General features: G+C 40.6%; 1 protein-coding gene across 1 annotated transcript; it reads left to right on the top strand.

The window, feature by feature from the left end:
• The first annotated feature begins 3422 nt into the window (after nucleotides 1-3422).
• adamts13 (ADAM metallopeptidase with thrombospondin type 1 motif, 13) lies at nucleotides 3423-14808 on the top strand. The gene is made up of 29 exons (XM_065964235.1): nucleotides 3423-3613; nucleotides 3910-3976; nucleotides 4164-4297; nucleotides 4583-4666; nucleotides 4869-4993; nucleotides 5085-5231; nucleotides 6507-6641; nucleotides 7405-7555; nucleotides 7653-7757; nucleotides 7851-8002; nucleotides 8097-8160; nucleotides 8545-8671; nucleotides 8763-8911; nucleotides 9039-9159; nucleotides 9354-9434; nucleotides 9527-9708; nucleotides 9893-10049; nucleotides 10552-10681; nucleotides 10773-10952; nucleotides 11436-11634; nucleotides 11712-11817; nucleotides 11902-12031; nucleotides 12124-12300; nucleotides 12388-12592; nucleotides 12894-13179; nucleotides 13262-13405; nucleotides 13491-13670; nucleotides 14118-14293; nucleotides 14400-14808. Exons 1-29 carry the CDS (start codon nucleotides 3536-3538, stop codon nucleotides 14553-14555), a joined length of 4128 nt encoding a protein of 1375 aa, XP_065820307.1. The 5' UTR covers nucleotides 3423-3535; the 3' UTR covers nucleotides 14556-14808.
• Nucleotides 14809-14821: the final 13 nt, after the last annotated feature.

Raw genomic sequence — 14821 nt, 5'->3', positions numbered from 1 at the left:
TGTTATGAGCATGCGACTGTGAGGTCAGAGACCAAGTAAATTGAGGGTTGAGTTTATCCAAACATAGCCCACTATAGTCACTGATTTGGAGAGCACACATTCAGCAAAGAAACCATGTAAGAAGGGGATGTGGGAAACATGCATTTTAAACTGATTGAAAACAAAAACATTAATGTTCTGCAGTCTTTATTGATCGCTTTTTAGGCTAGTGCAAAGATGAGCCATTATTTCCCTGCATGTGAGTATCAATTAATCTCATTTGTTGCTCATGTTTGTTACTCATATTAATTGTGCTTGAGTCTTATCTTTGCAGTCAGACCTTTTTATGTGCAGCTTATTAAAATTCTGGTCCCATCAGCCACATGCTGACAGATGTTCAATTACAGGGTTTGTCCGTTAACAACTATCATCCAATAGCCCAAAAGGAGCATACTGCCCATTCATTGGAGGGCTGGATCTAAATGTAGGCTGCATGTGGCTTGGCCATTTTAGTATTCTGTGCCCTTCCCTGCAGTCCCTTATTGCAGTCAACTGCAGTTACAGTTGTCTCAGAGGAACAGAGGGTAAAAGGCTGAGCGCAGGGGAAAAAAGGCCATGGCAATATGTGGTAAATTAATGGGTAATTTCTAATCTTTTTGTGCTGTGGACCTGAGATCAGGTGGGATTGCATAAAGGCTTGATACTTTCTAGATTAGCTTCAACTCCAGCTATGGGGAATGTATTCAAAGACAGAGGGTACACTGACCTCAAAACAACTTGCATTTTACCAATAACCATTTAAGGGAGTGAATGTTACAAAAATAGACTGTTTTCAAGGAAATTAAAGCTGTACTAATTCCCAAAGATTTGTTTCTAGAGACTAAAAGATCCACATTGAAAGTTACCACTACTTCACATGCTTTACTGCTTAATATCTGATGGACATATACATTTGAAAGTGTGATGTTTTCCATCACAGAGCATCAAACACTGACACTCCTTTCTCCATTTAAAAGAAACCACACACCATCATCATTAAATCATCATCTTCAGCAGCACATAGGGGCATCATTAAATACCCCTGCAGTGTCTCTGCATCCCCATGATATGCTGACATTATGATAAAACAGCTGGAAGAAAACCACAATTTGGATAATATCTGTATATTCTGAGGGTTTAGGCATCCTAAGTATTGCATTACAAGCTTGCAAGTTATCATCTCTGACAGGCTGACAATGTGCCATCAACAAAGCATTTCTCTTAATTAGCTGCAAAATCATGTTACAGAAACTCCATTGGTGTGTGGATACATTCCTGTGTTTACAGATTTTCTCACGTTACAACTTAAAGACTGCATTGCTTATACATAAACAAAGCACATAACGGCTGAGAGGAACATCCATATATTCGATAAGCTGATGCTATGAGGCCATTTGGTGGTGATATTCTTTATGTATGACTGCAACTTTGATTCAACATCTGATCCATCACTATGGCAGTTTTATAAATAGTCACATTCCTAATAGAAAAACAGCTTCACTGAGTCAGACATGAAAGATGTGCTAGATTTAACCACCGCCCTCTTGTTGCAGTAACAATTGATAACTTGCAAGATTTTAAAAAAGCACTATGAAGAAAGAGATTGGATTATTAAAGTACTACGTTTGTCAGTTCGTGCTAAGACAGCAAGATTTTAATGCCAGCTACTTCAATTAATACTTAATTACTGTCTTTGAAGCAAAGACAGTTCAAGTCTAGCATCGAAATGCTTAAAACAGTGTCCAAGTGTAATGAGCAGAGACTACGGTGCTACAACAAAGAGGTAGGTCAGTGTTTATAGGTTTTGCACCCATGAATCTTTTACTACAGGGTGACAGATGGAGGGACTCAGACAGAGAAGCAGATGAATGAGAATCCTTTCATGCACAAATCAGAGCGACTCTATAAATGCTTCTCAAAAATGAAACAATGAGAGGTTGAGCTTCACAGAACAAAACTGTTAACCACATTTCTATCCAAAGGGTGGTTACAAGTAACATATAAATTGGAAGGATTCGGGGGACATTAATAATAGAATTTGAAATGTAAAATATGGTAGAAGTTGTAACCAGGAAATCTTAGCACAAATGTTAACTGCAAAGCCAACAGAGGGACAAAGATCATTGTTTTTCCATAACAACTTCCTCCCTCTTCAATAACTGCATCCAAACAACATTTTCCTGAGGCATCATCTGTTGTGCCCACTTCACTACCCCATATGTCTAGATATATATAATTTAGAGCATCATAAATATACAATTCCTCCCCTGCTCTGAACAGCCATGAGGATCCGACAACACTTATCACAGTCTGTTGAAATCCAGCAGGGCGTTGAGGTTTTAGTGGAGCAGCGATGCTGGTGTAATGCCTGTGACACCCAGCTGTTAATTCAGACTGGGAAGCAGGCTGGTATCTGTCTAATGGCAGATGGGGGCTTGAATCCTGGTTTTATGGAGATAAACTGTAACCTCTCAGGAGAGAAGGGGATGGAGAAGAGGTTAAAGAGAGTCATGGGGGCGGTCAGACACTTTTTGCAGGATGGTGAAACAAGGTTCGAGAGTTTATCTGAAAAGTGTTCACTGGTTGTTTCTTGACATTTGTTATTGGCATAGCAGGTGTAGAACAAAATAAGCTGGGCCTGGTTTTACTGTAATGATCCTTGAATGATACTTAGTAATAGTTACCCAAAAAGGCCACAAAATTATTACACATTTTGAATATTATGTGAAAAGTATAATTAATCTGGCCCAGTTTAAGTAGTAAAACGATCTAATCCTAGCCATAACCCAGGGGGTAAAAAAGGTTTTTAATTCCAGTTTTAATGTTTTTTTTTATTGTTTCCTCTGTGAACTTTCTGAATTCCAATTAGGCAATTTGGCTTTAGATATGGTTTTATGACTCTTCTGGACACAATGGAGGTTATTTTGTTGCTCTCTTGTGGAGGAGTGTATGCACTTGTGTTTCCTCATAGCTTCTCTTGTGCATCCTCATAAGATCATGACTGCCCTCTAATGGCTGCAACATGCAACAACAACACTCAAAGATTTTTCTTTTTACAATGAGGATTCAGAAGTGATTGCAGCTGTGAAAGGGATGCATATCAATATCGATAGCATCCAAAGGTTGTATTTGCTTTCTAAATTAAGCATGCAGCTGCCGTCATTGATTTACTGTCATCATCATCTAAATATTTCAAGTAGACCTACAAAATGTCTCAGTGGATTGTGTTAGGTTTGATTGCTCAGAGATGAAAGGTAAAAACTACTAAAAAATTAGTCATTCTACAAAGAAGAACCACAACCAATGAGAGACTTCCTCTTGGTCCCAAACTTTGGAAAAAAAAAAAAAAACCCTGCAAATGATGTGTGTCCTTGGTCAACTTTACCCCGCTGTTTACACAAACACATGTTACTCATACTGCTGGGCTCTGTGCTGCTCCTGAACAGGAGGATAACAGTTTGTCCTGGTGTTAAAAAGCAGAGCAGGTAGACACACACAGGAAGAGACGAGAGGAAACATGGTTTTTATGACTCTGCTCTGTCTGCTCTTACTGTGGCCTGGATGTGCCGCTCTATTGACTTCTCCATTGGACGAGGTAGGTGGAAAAGCTGCGGGTGAAAGGGAGCGCTGTGGTTAGTGATTCCACTGGTCCTGCAAAGTACATTGAACCCTCCAACTTAAAAAACTGTTTATCATCCAAAAACATGACCTGCAGAGAGTCATAACTGTGTGTTACCGCATTTACATGACAATGACTTCAAACAGAAAAGCTCTGAAATAGTTTTGTATTTTAATTTAGTATGTAGGCCACAGATCTATGTTTAGTCGCACAGGTTTAAAGCTGTTTGTAGAGAGTCTAAAAATGGTGCCATTGTCTGTGTCCTTTTAAAGCCTTTTCATCACTCCACCAGTCAAACAGACATAGTTTCCTCTCCTGGTTCTTCTCCTGACGCCTCAGGTATGGCTGAACCTTAGAAACAAATAAGGAATATTTTACAAAGGAAAAAAGCACATCTTTACTTTCATTGTGTAACATAAGGTAATATACCTTGTATTTATGATACACACTTAACTACCAAGACAGCCACTTAACATAACAAGGTCACTCCTTTTTCATTTCTCTTCCTCTCTCATCGTGTACACAGAGATTGTGCGGTTGCGTCGATCAGCTCTGATGCCTGATATCACACATCTGGAACTGCTGGTGGTGGTAGGACCTGATGTCCAGCAGTTCCACAAGCAGGACACAGAACGATACATCCTCACCAACCTCAATATTGTAAGTCTAAGTAAGAAAGGGAAGGTTTTCTGAATAGCTTAATGCCTAATGATTTACATTTGGTACCTTAAACCAAATACTGTATGTTGGACAGAAACTCTATTTAGAGCACTGTCAAGGTAAATGCAGCACAAGTTAGAGACAAATGAGTTCAGATGTTGTGTGTGTGTGTGTTGAAATGTTTACATAGCTAGATATAGAAGCAGTGCTGCAACACTGCAGTCCCATTACACTATGCACATACTGACATATAGGAGCCTGGCTTACACTCCAATTTCTACTCAGGCCTCAGAGCTGCTGAGAGACATGACCCTAGGTGCCAACATGAGGGTGCACCTGGTCCGCATGATCATCCTGACAGAGCCTGAGGTAAGAGGCTCCCCATCATAGGTTCATATGCAATCATTCAAGTTCATGTATGAAGTGATTTACGAATGACTTTTTAAGTTTAGTAATCTTATAATCACACTGCTCTTGTTTATTTCAAGCACTCATAGACACATTAATGCTGTTGTAGTAGAAAACCTTAACTTCTTTATTACCAGTGCCTAACTTTTGTTCCACCTTCTAGCCAGAGATCCAAATGTCCCCCAACATTACCTCATCTCTCAGAAGTGTGTGTGACTGGGGCCGAAGGATAAACCCCTTAAATGATTCTGACCCTCTACATGCTGATCTTCTGTTGTATATCACAAGGTGTGTTACCTGTAGCTGTATTGGAATTAAATTCTGCATATTTCATGAATCATCAAACTGTCTCTGACTCTACGCCTGCCATTACAAACAGGTACGACCTGGTGCTGCCTAATGGGAATAAGCAGGTCAGAGGTGTAACACAGCTGGGCGGGGCTTGTTCCAGTGATTGGAGCTGTGTGATCACAGAGGACACCGGCTTTGACCTCGGGATCACCATCACTCATGAAATTGGTCACAGGTAAAGCAGAGTTCAGAACATTATCCACAGTGAATCTAAAGATATATAGATATGATCTTATAGTATCTGTATCAAAGGTTAGTGTCAAGCTTATAAACCTTATTTGGTAAGATTTTGTTCTTTTATACCCACCCTCAAAGAAGTATTTGACTACAGGCAAGCATATAATTATATATGGATAATAAAGCATGTAATATTCTATATGTCACCGACAAAGATTATTCATTTGGTTTCATATGTTTTTCCGTTGAGGATAAAAAATATTATCTCTCAAATTAATGCCCTTTAGGAGTGCTGGTGATCTAATGGTCAGCTTTCATGCCCCATGTACAGAGACTACAGTCCTGAAAGTGGGCAGCCCGGGTTCAAATCCGACCTGCGGCTTCTTTACAGCCTGTCATTCCCGGCTCTCTCTCTCCCTGATTTCCGACTCTACCCACTGTCCTGTCCCTCTAATAAAGGCCAAAATCAATATTTCAATAATTTCCCAATGACATATCAGTTTTCTTAAAAGATCCTATCTGGAAATCACAGTTTTGTTTTTCCCACCTGTTATGTTATACAGTACATTTTATTCAAAGACTAGAGTGAATCACTCTAGATCCTAAAGATCCTACATGTCAGTCCAACACATGAACAGAAATGAATCTAAAGTTCTAAAAAATGTATACATTTCAATGTATACGTTTATTTTACAGCTTAAAATCTGATAAGGATTATTTTAAATTGTTACTACTGTAACATGGACTCCTTTCATATAGTTCACAGCAAGTTGGGATGTAATATTTGACTTCAGGCACATTTACAATTAAACATGGATGTAGAATTCTTTTTCCAATTTAGTTTAAGTAGTAGTTCAATATTCACTTTTATACCAATGGAGCTTTTACTTTGAGCACATTCAGTCTTTGACTTGTAAAAAGTAACCAAGATTATGAGCCTTTCTGGGAAAGCTTTTATAAGATGAAAGGACATTAAAGTCTCGTAAAAACATTATTATTAATTTGCTGCACTTTTAAAAGGTGTGGTTAATTGAATATAGTGAATCACTCTGAGGACAGAGAACAGTTACAACAGACCGTTTAATGAAGCAAATCCTTGGAGAGGAGATTCTCCGATTTCATTGCAGCAAGTCTCTCTGCTGCACAATGGGATGAAAAACTTTAAATATCACCAGTCACCAAAAAATCCTCTTTGAAAAACGTCAATTAAGATTGCTCCCCGATATGACAACAGAGAATACATTTCAACATACTTTATATTCCGTTCACCTAGTTTGGGAATAAACCATGACGGAGTGGGAAACACCTGCAGCAGGAGCGGCTTCATGATGGCCTCTGACGGCGGATACAACAGTGTGGATCTGACCTGGTCCCCCTGCAGCAGATGGCAGCTGCTCACATTCTTCAGGTGGGCTCACCTGTGCAAAGCAGCTGTGCAAGACAAAGCTTCTCATTTATCAGACATGCTTTGCTCTGTTGAAAGGGCAGTTCATCTATAAGTCATATCTTTGTGGTTTTAACCTGCGGGTGTTTTAACAGATTCTCTTTACACATTTTAAAATATAGTGTGACATTTGTTACATTAAATATAGAAAAGTCAGCTGTTTGTATGAGAGGTGAGAAATAAGATAAGATACACTTTATTGTCCCCAAAGGGAAATGTGTCTTGGACTCTGTCCTGCAGTTACAAGAGAATTACAAAATACATAAATAGAGATTGTACAAAACATGTAACAGTTCCATATATACATAAAAACCCCTTCCTAGAGTAATGACATATTGACATATTGCATGGCCCCTTGGCAAATCATCCTACATCAACTCTTATTTAGGATATTAATGGACATTGGCACGTCTGAATGTTTAGAGTGGTTAAGCCTGGTGTGAAGGACCTTCAATCTTCTCTGAAACTTAGAGTGAATAATGTGGGTAGGGTTAGATACTATTGTCTGTGCCCTGTCTAACAACAGACTGTTCATAGAGTGTTTGGAGAGATGGATGTTTTTTAACACCCATGATGTTCATAGCAGTCTGCACAAGACAAGTAATCTGTGATTTCAGCTGAACAGACAAGTGACCATACCAGGCTGTTATCCCGTATCTTATAATGCTTTCAAAAATGTGATTTTGCTGGAGAAAAGAAGAGAGGTCCAATATATTTATGTTTACAGTGAGGGGAAAGCCGAGTGTGTAAAGGACCTGCCTGCACTGGGTGGCTCCCTACAGGACTGGAAACCTGGTCTCTATTATGGAGTTGATGATCAGTGCCGGATAGCTTTTGGAAGCTCTGCCAAAGCCTGCTCTTTCACCAGCTCTGACCTGGTAAGTCACCTGTAATTGCAGCTTGTCACCACCAGGTGGTAGCCAACATCAAAGATTTCTAGTCATGTTCATTGTAGCGGTCTCCCTTTTCCACCAGCCAGCATGTCGTGCTCTGTCCTGTCACACAAACCCTGATGATGACAGCTCCTGCAAACGTCTCCTGGTCCCACTGCTGGACGGGACAGAGTGTGCCCCTAATCAAGTACTTACTGCTCCCAGATCAAAAGAGTCATCATGCTGTAATCACTTTCCCAGAGTTTAATGTATTTTCATGATGTGCATTCCTCTCATGCAGTGGTGTCTGAGGGGGCGTTGTGTGTCCTTAGATGAGCTCAGCTCGTCTGTGGTGGTGCACGGCTCCTGGTCCAGCTGGTCGGAGTTCACCTCCTGCTCACGGACGTGTGGTGGGGGAGTCACTCATCGGACACGAAAGTGCAATAACCCTAGGTATCAAATGTAGTTCATATGATAATGTTACATGTACAAGTTATAGACAACATAATTAAATTGTTGCTTTAACATTTCTTGTGTAATTTGTCAGACCTGCTTTTGGAGGGAATGACTGTACGGGGCCAGATATTGAGGCTGAACTTTGTCACCAGCAGGTAAGCCCATGCTGCATGTTGACAGTGGGCCTCCACATAGTCAGTCAATATGTTTACTCAGTGAATCATTGTACCTAGAATCGTCCCACTTTTGAATTATCCTTAGTGAGCAATGATCAGCTTGTGCTCTACTAAGAAGACTCAGAAAAATAGAAGGGTTGATGGGACTCAGAGGCACAGAAGTCATTTAGAAGTTAGACCATGAGCCTGAGGCAAAGTGAGAAATTCTCATTAACAATTTTAGATAAAGGAAAAATGCTCTGCCCAGAAAAGTGGTTCAGGGTGTAAGGTACAGTGCTGTCAGTGTTGGATTCAAGAGCCAGCTTTATGTGAGAAAAGTATCAGATAAAAGTCTTTTTTTAACTTTGGAAAATGTTTTTGCAGCCATGTGAGCGCTCCCAGTTGGATTTCATGGCGGAGCAGTGTTCCCAAACAGACCCCCACCCTCTCTACCTGCAACCAAACACAGCCTCCTTCTACACTTGGATCCCTGCTGTGGGCTTTGCTAAAGGTGGGTCGAAATATTTTTTCCTACTTTCTTCATAATAAGGAAAAACACCTTCTTCTGTATCGGTATTAAACTCTTCTCTTATCATAACCAGGGGATGAACAGTGCAGATTCATGTGCCAGTCTGAGGGAGAAAACTTCATGGTGAGCCGAGGCTCTCAGTTTGTAGACGGGACTCGCTGTGAGTCCGACAGCCCGCCTCCTTTTGGCTCCACAACTGCTTGTCTAAAAGGGAAATGCCAGGTAGAGATGACTAAGTGAGAGTACGCATGCAAGAAAACTTATGCATTTTAAAGCTTTAACACTTTGTTTACACACTTTTTTAATGTACACCATGAAGTTTACTTTTTTAATGTACTGTTTGTCTCAGCTGTTTGGCTGTGATGGTGTGCTGCTCTCTGGGAAAGTGAGGGATGTGTGTGGAGTGTGTGGTGGAGATGGATCGACCTGCAGTTTGACCTCTGACTCCTACACTGGTGGTCAGGCGAGAGGTAGCATACAATAATGTATAATAATTTAACCTGGTTTATGTCTGTAGCTATCATGTGATTGTCACTTTTCTTCTTAAAAAAAGAATGTAGTTAAAAAATGTGAAACAATAAAAAAAAGCACATTTACTAGTAAAGCTTTATGAAGCCTTAAATCCTATTTCCAATCCTGTATGATTCAATGCTTTCTTTTATAGAGTACACCAACTTCCTCTCTCTGCCAGTGAACGCCACACAGGTTCATATTGTCAACATGGCACCCCTCTTCACCCACATGGGTGAGTGTTGTCACTCTCTGATGGATTCATGTTTCCTCATCAGCTTTAGCAGGACTTAAACTTGATGCTTTCTTCAAAATGTGTGTCCACAGCTGTAATAGTTGGGGATGGGTACATTGTGTCTGGAAGGGGCAGCATGGCACTGAATATGACCCACCCCTCCCAACTGGATGATAACCGCCTGGAGTACCTCCTCCACCTGACCCCTGACCTTTTGCCTGAGATGGAGGAGCTGTTGCTGCCTGGGCCGCTGCAGGAGGAGATAAACATACAGGTCAGACGGGGGACATACAAAATAAAAAATAATGTCTGATTTAAGTGGTGAACTTACATCAACATTTGAAGCTTATAAAAAAATAGCATTCTTACATTACATCTGTAAACAACTTAAAAAGGAAATATACCAAAGGAATTATGATTATAAAAACTGATGCGCAAACTATTCTTCCCTATTGTAGGTTTACCGCAAGTATGGTAAAGAATATGGAGAGAAAACGAATCCAAACATTAGCTACCAGTTCTACACACCTGCCAGAAAACGTGATTTGACAGACGACACACCTAAAGGGAAATGGGCTCTCATCACAACACCCTGCCCTGTCTCCTGTGGGTCAGGTAAGTAACTGATTATCATTGTTACATGGAAAAGCTCAGTATAATATTACACATCTGATTGTTATTACTTCACAGACTGATTGCACATTATAGTCCCAGCTCTCTTACTTATGGAGCAAATGGCTTCCGTGAATTAGATCCAAAATGGGAGGCCTTTGTTTAATAGTGTGCAGCAAAATGTACCTTTTTAAGAAAGCTGATATACATACGTCTATTATAAGAACACAATGGAGCTGAGTATGCCAGATGTATTAAGCCATTGTTCTGAAATCAGATATTTGGATTAGCAAATACAAACAAATGATGATCTCTCTGAGAACTTAAATAAAGTTGATGAAATGTCCAGAGATAATTTATATATATTGGAAAAATAAACAATCTGATATGTAAAACAGTTAATTCCACAAAACTCAAGAACAACCCAGGATCATTTTAATTAAAAATCTTTAAGTTGTTCACTTTTTCTTTCTCCACGGTTTCACTTTTTTATTTTTTTTTGCAGGTATCCAGAAGCATGTTTATGTCTGTGTGGGTGAAGATACCAACAAGCAGTTGGAGGAGCAAAACTGTGAATCCCCTTCTCCACCACCACCACCTCACACAACCTGTCAGCTCTCACCCTGTCCCCCCAGGTAAGGCTCATACTGTTCTCTGCCCATAGGACTTCTGCTCACATGCAGCTCAACACAAATTGGTACACATGAATAATTCAGTGTGTTACAGGTGGGAAACAGGGATGTTTGGGCCCTGCAGCGCCTCCTGTGGTGGAGGAGAACGAGTGCGTCCTGTGAGATGTGTTCAGAGAGACGGAGCTGATGTGGTAACAGTTCCTGCCTCTGAATGTGCGACCGATGCTGCTCCAAATACTGTTGAAAAATGTAACCGGCAACACTGTCCTGCAAGGTATAAAGTAATGTTGTTATCTATTGACAAATCTAGGCATCCACTTTCAAACCACTGGAATCCGTTTGTTATTCCACCCTATTATTAACGACTTGTGACAGCCTACTAATCATTTAAACTTTTTTTTATTTCTATTAAAGGCTTTAATAGCAACAAGCTATAATAATCACTTCCTCTTTGAAAACAGGTATAAGAGTCATTGTCTTACTCGTTCAAGTGATTGACAAATGCTACAATTTCCTCTTTCAAAGTCTAATTTTTGGAGCATTGTTTTATTATATATCTTGTATCTATTCCTTTATTTTTAAGTGCGCTTTTATTGAAAATGAGGTCCTGCACTCAATGATTTTATGAAATGTAAATAAACATTGAAGAAAATTAATGATTGTAAAGACTAAAAAACTATTAATGGTTACAGAATAAGAAGCTGCTAAGGTGTTTTCCTGCATCCTATAAAAGCTTTAATTTGACATGTGTTTACAGATGGCATGTGTCAGAGCCTGGTGAATGTTTAGCAGTGTGCGGGCCAGGAGAAGCAAAACGCATTGTGTCTTGTGTGCGGCCAGAAGACGGCCATGATGTCGAAGTGGATCAGAGTTTTTGTTCAAAGCTGATCAAACCATCGGATTCTGTGCCCTGTGTGGTGGATGTTTGCCCAATTGGATGGGAATCTACAGGCGAGGTAAAGCAGAACAAGACTAACATCTCATTCTTTTATCTTCAAGTTCAGCATGTCTAAACTACGTTTTGCATGACCAGGAGGATCAGCCCATGATGAAGTCTGGTTTGTTGCCACATCCCAGACTGGCTCCTGTGTACGTGTGGAGTCCTGGGATCAGTCAGTGCTCGAAGTCCTGTGATAACGGTAATTAAAAATAAATTCTCACCCTCACTCAGAAAAATAATCTCCTCTATTGATAAAGTGAACCAAAGCCTGATGCGTATGTAGGAACCCTGCAGGTGTGGTTTTCCTGTGTGGAGCACCAGACCAGACTGGGGGTCCCTGACTTCCACTGTGATGCTTCTTCCAAACCTCCACCTCATTCTGAGACCTGCAACACATCTCCCTGCCCTCCAATGTGAGACCAAACACATGGATAACAAATACACAATACAGTATATCATGTATCTTTAAGTGCAGTAAATCTCATGTGTTTTTTACAACAACCAGGTGGCGCTCTAAGCAAGGAGTCTGCAGTGTAACGTGTGGAGGAGGGGCGGCCAACAGAGTGCAGTACTGTGCTAGAGAAACAGAAGAAGAGGAGGTAGTGGTGGAGGATTGGGAGTGCAGTGACTTTCCCAAACCTGCAGCAGTGGTTTCATGTAACACACACAGCTGTCCAGCAAGGTATAACACACACCAACACACACACGTATGTGTGTGATCTATTTTTGCAAAAGAAGAATGGTTTGAACACCACTGTTGTTTGTCCAGGTGGAAGGTATTCAGGACGTCGCCCTGCTCTGTGTCCTGCGGTCTGGGTGTAGCTCAGAGGACTGTGTCATGTGTCCAGTTCCTCCACAGTAAAGAGAGTGTGGTGCCGGAGGAGAACTGCCATGCAGCTGTCAAACCAGCAATCACAGTGCCCTGCCTGGTGCAGGTCTGCACCTTCAGGTGGGAGGTGAAACCCTGGAGCCAGGTACATTCACAGGATTTAAAGCTTAGACTAGATTTAGGAGGAAACCATTAAGTGATATAAACTTAGGCCAATCAAAGATTTAATACATGAAATAAGAACAAAAGGGTGGGACATGCCAAGTACAAATCTTGCTGCAATGTAATTGGTTAAAAGCTAAATAGATACAAAATATTCTATGGTTTTGACAAATCAATTTCAGCATTATAGAAATAAGCTATAACACTTACTGTTTAGTTACTTACTGTTTAGTTGCTAATATAAATGTACTTGCTGCAGAAAAATATGTTGTCCTGCTCCTCAGTGTTCAGTACTCTGTGGGTATGGGATCCAGTCCAGAGCTGTCTCCTGCATGGGCCCCTCTAACCCAGAGCCCCTCAGCCCTCTGTTCTGCATGCACATGCCAAAGCCCATCACTATCCAGGGCTGCAACATGGACAGCTGTGGAGACGTGCCACACACCTCAGATGTCACCACTGCAGGGCAAACTGAAGAGAAGGCTAACATTTCAGAGCAGGGCCAACTTCCTTCTCCAAGTCCAACAGAGACCGTCACACAGACCACAACAACTGTCCCAATGTCTCAACCACGTTAGTGCAACTCAAACTTCTTACATGTTTTCAATAAGAGAAGGTTAAAGGATAAGCTTTTACAGGGTCTTCTTCTTCCCAGGTGCATGTGGACAGTTGCTCCTGGAAGAATCGGGCACTGTGGACTTAAGAAATATAAGTGGTCGCTGTATTGTCTCCATTGGTCGACCCCTGGATGAGGTCATTCATCTAAAAGTGGAATCGGCCTCCTTGAACTGCAGGAAAAGTGGGCTGTGACAAATATATAAAAAATTATATGTGTCATGACTATTGCAGCTAAAACAAAAATGTCTGTATGTTTTCTTTTACAGAGGAGTTTGTTGCATTTTTTGACAGCCTGGCATTTGTGAAAAAGTGTGAACAGGTAGCAGGGAGTGAACTGACCACCAGAACCAACGTCTTGCTGGTGCGTCAAAGTTTGCTCACCTCTGGGATCGGGGTCGTGTTCACCTACACCTCACAGAAAAACACAAAGAAGAGCCACCATCAGGGTAAGAGTGAGCATGTGTGAGTATAAAGGATGTGAGCTCATTGTTTTAGCATATTGCAACATAGAGGTTCCTGAATCCAGAGAGATGTGTGCAATATTCTTAACCATTGCACTGTCTATCTAATGCAATCCAATCCCGGAGCCCTGCAATTAAATCAAGGAAGCTGAAAGTATTGGAAAGCTGTGTGTTTTCTGTGCTTGTTGAGATTGTAAGAGTAGCTTTGATTTATCCATAATTGTTTTTGTTTTCTAATTATACTGTTGTAGTGCTATTGCATCACATTGTGCTTTATTTTGTCCCCTTCACATCCCAAACCATTTTGAATTTAAACAATTTAAGCCTATCTTCCTGGCAATCACATTGGATTACATATGATTTAAGGGTTATTCATGGTATTTTTATTTTTTTAACCCTATGCATTTATGCCATCCTATCTTTGCCGCGCAGACTGTGACATTCAGCTGTTTTCCCCGAGCGGTGTCTTTGAGAATCCGACAACGTCCAGCACCAACCACACCTGTCGAGTCCTCATCAACGCCCCTCCCGCAGTGAAGATCAGAATCCAAGCCCTGCACATAGGATTAGTATTCAACTCCACAAACTCCCAATCTACATTTATAATGGTGCGAAACGGGATTTTGAACACGTTCCTTTGTTCTATAATGCTGCACACATGATAGGACATAGCATGAGTGTACAATGACTGCTCTTGTTTTGTTTTGTGTACAGATCCGGGACAGGGATGTGTTGAAGACAAATGTGTTCAAAGGCCAGCAGCTGTTTCAGTGGCATTCGTCTGGAAATATGGCAGAGATTGAATTTCACGGAGAATACCTGCGTTCCAAAGGGAGTTTCAGAGCTGAATATTCCTTTATGCTTCTGTAATACTACACAGAAACTGTTCATAGGAGCTTTGACATTTATCATCCACATTTCTTTAGTCTTACAATTTTTTTTAACAGCCTTGAACTTTCAATATTGTGAGTAGAGGGAGCTGGATCATTTTTGCTGTTAAATGTGAAATAAATAAAAAACAAACCAAAGAATCAAAATTCTTAAGTCAAGCTAAGATGGTATCTTTTTGAAGACTACACCAGGAATATGTTGTGTATAAATAAAGAAAATGATTTTGATACTATCACAATCAGCAA

Source organism: Labrus bergylta, chromosome 2 (genome assembly GCF_963930695.1).
Source record: "Labrus bergylta chromosome 2, fLabBer1.1, whole genome shotgun sequence".
Lineage (NCBI taxonomy): Eukaryota > Metazoa > Chordata > Actinopteri > Labriformes > Labridae > Labrus > Labrus bergylta.
This window is presented reverse-complemented; position numbering and strand designations above follow the sequence as displayed.

Coding starts and splice junctions, on each gene's coding strand:
- adamts13 (XM_065964235.1), top strand. CDS start 3,536: ATGGTTTTTATGACTCTGCTCTGTCTGCTCTTACTGTGGCCTGGATGT. Junction 8,161..8,544: donor CTGAACTTTGTCACCAGCAG/GTAAGCCCATGC, acceptor ATGTTTTTGCAG/CCATGTGAGCGCTCCCAGTT. Junction 8,672..8,762: donor TGCTGTGGGCTTTGCTAAAG/GTGGGTCGAAAT, acceptor TATCATAACCAG/GGGATGAACAGTGCAGATTC.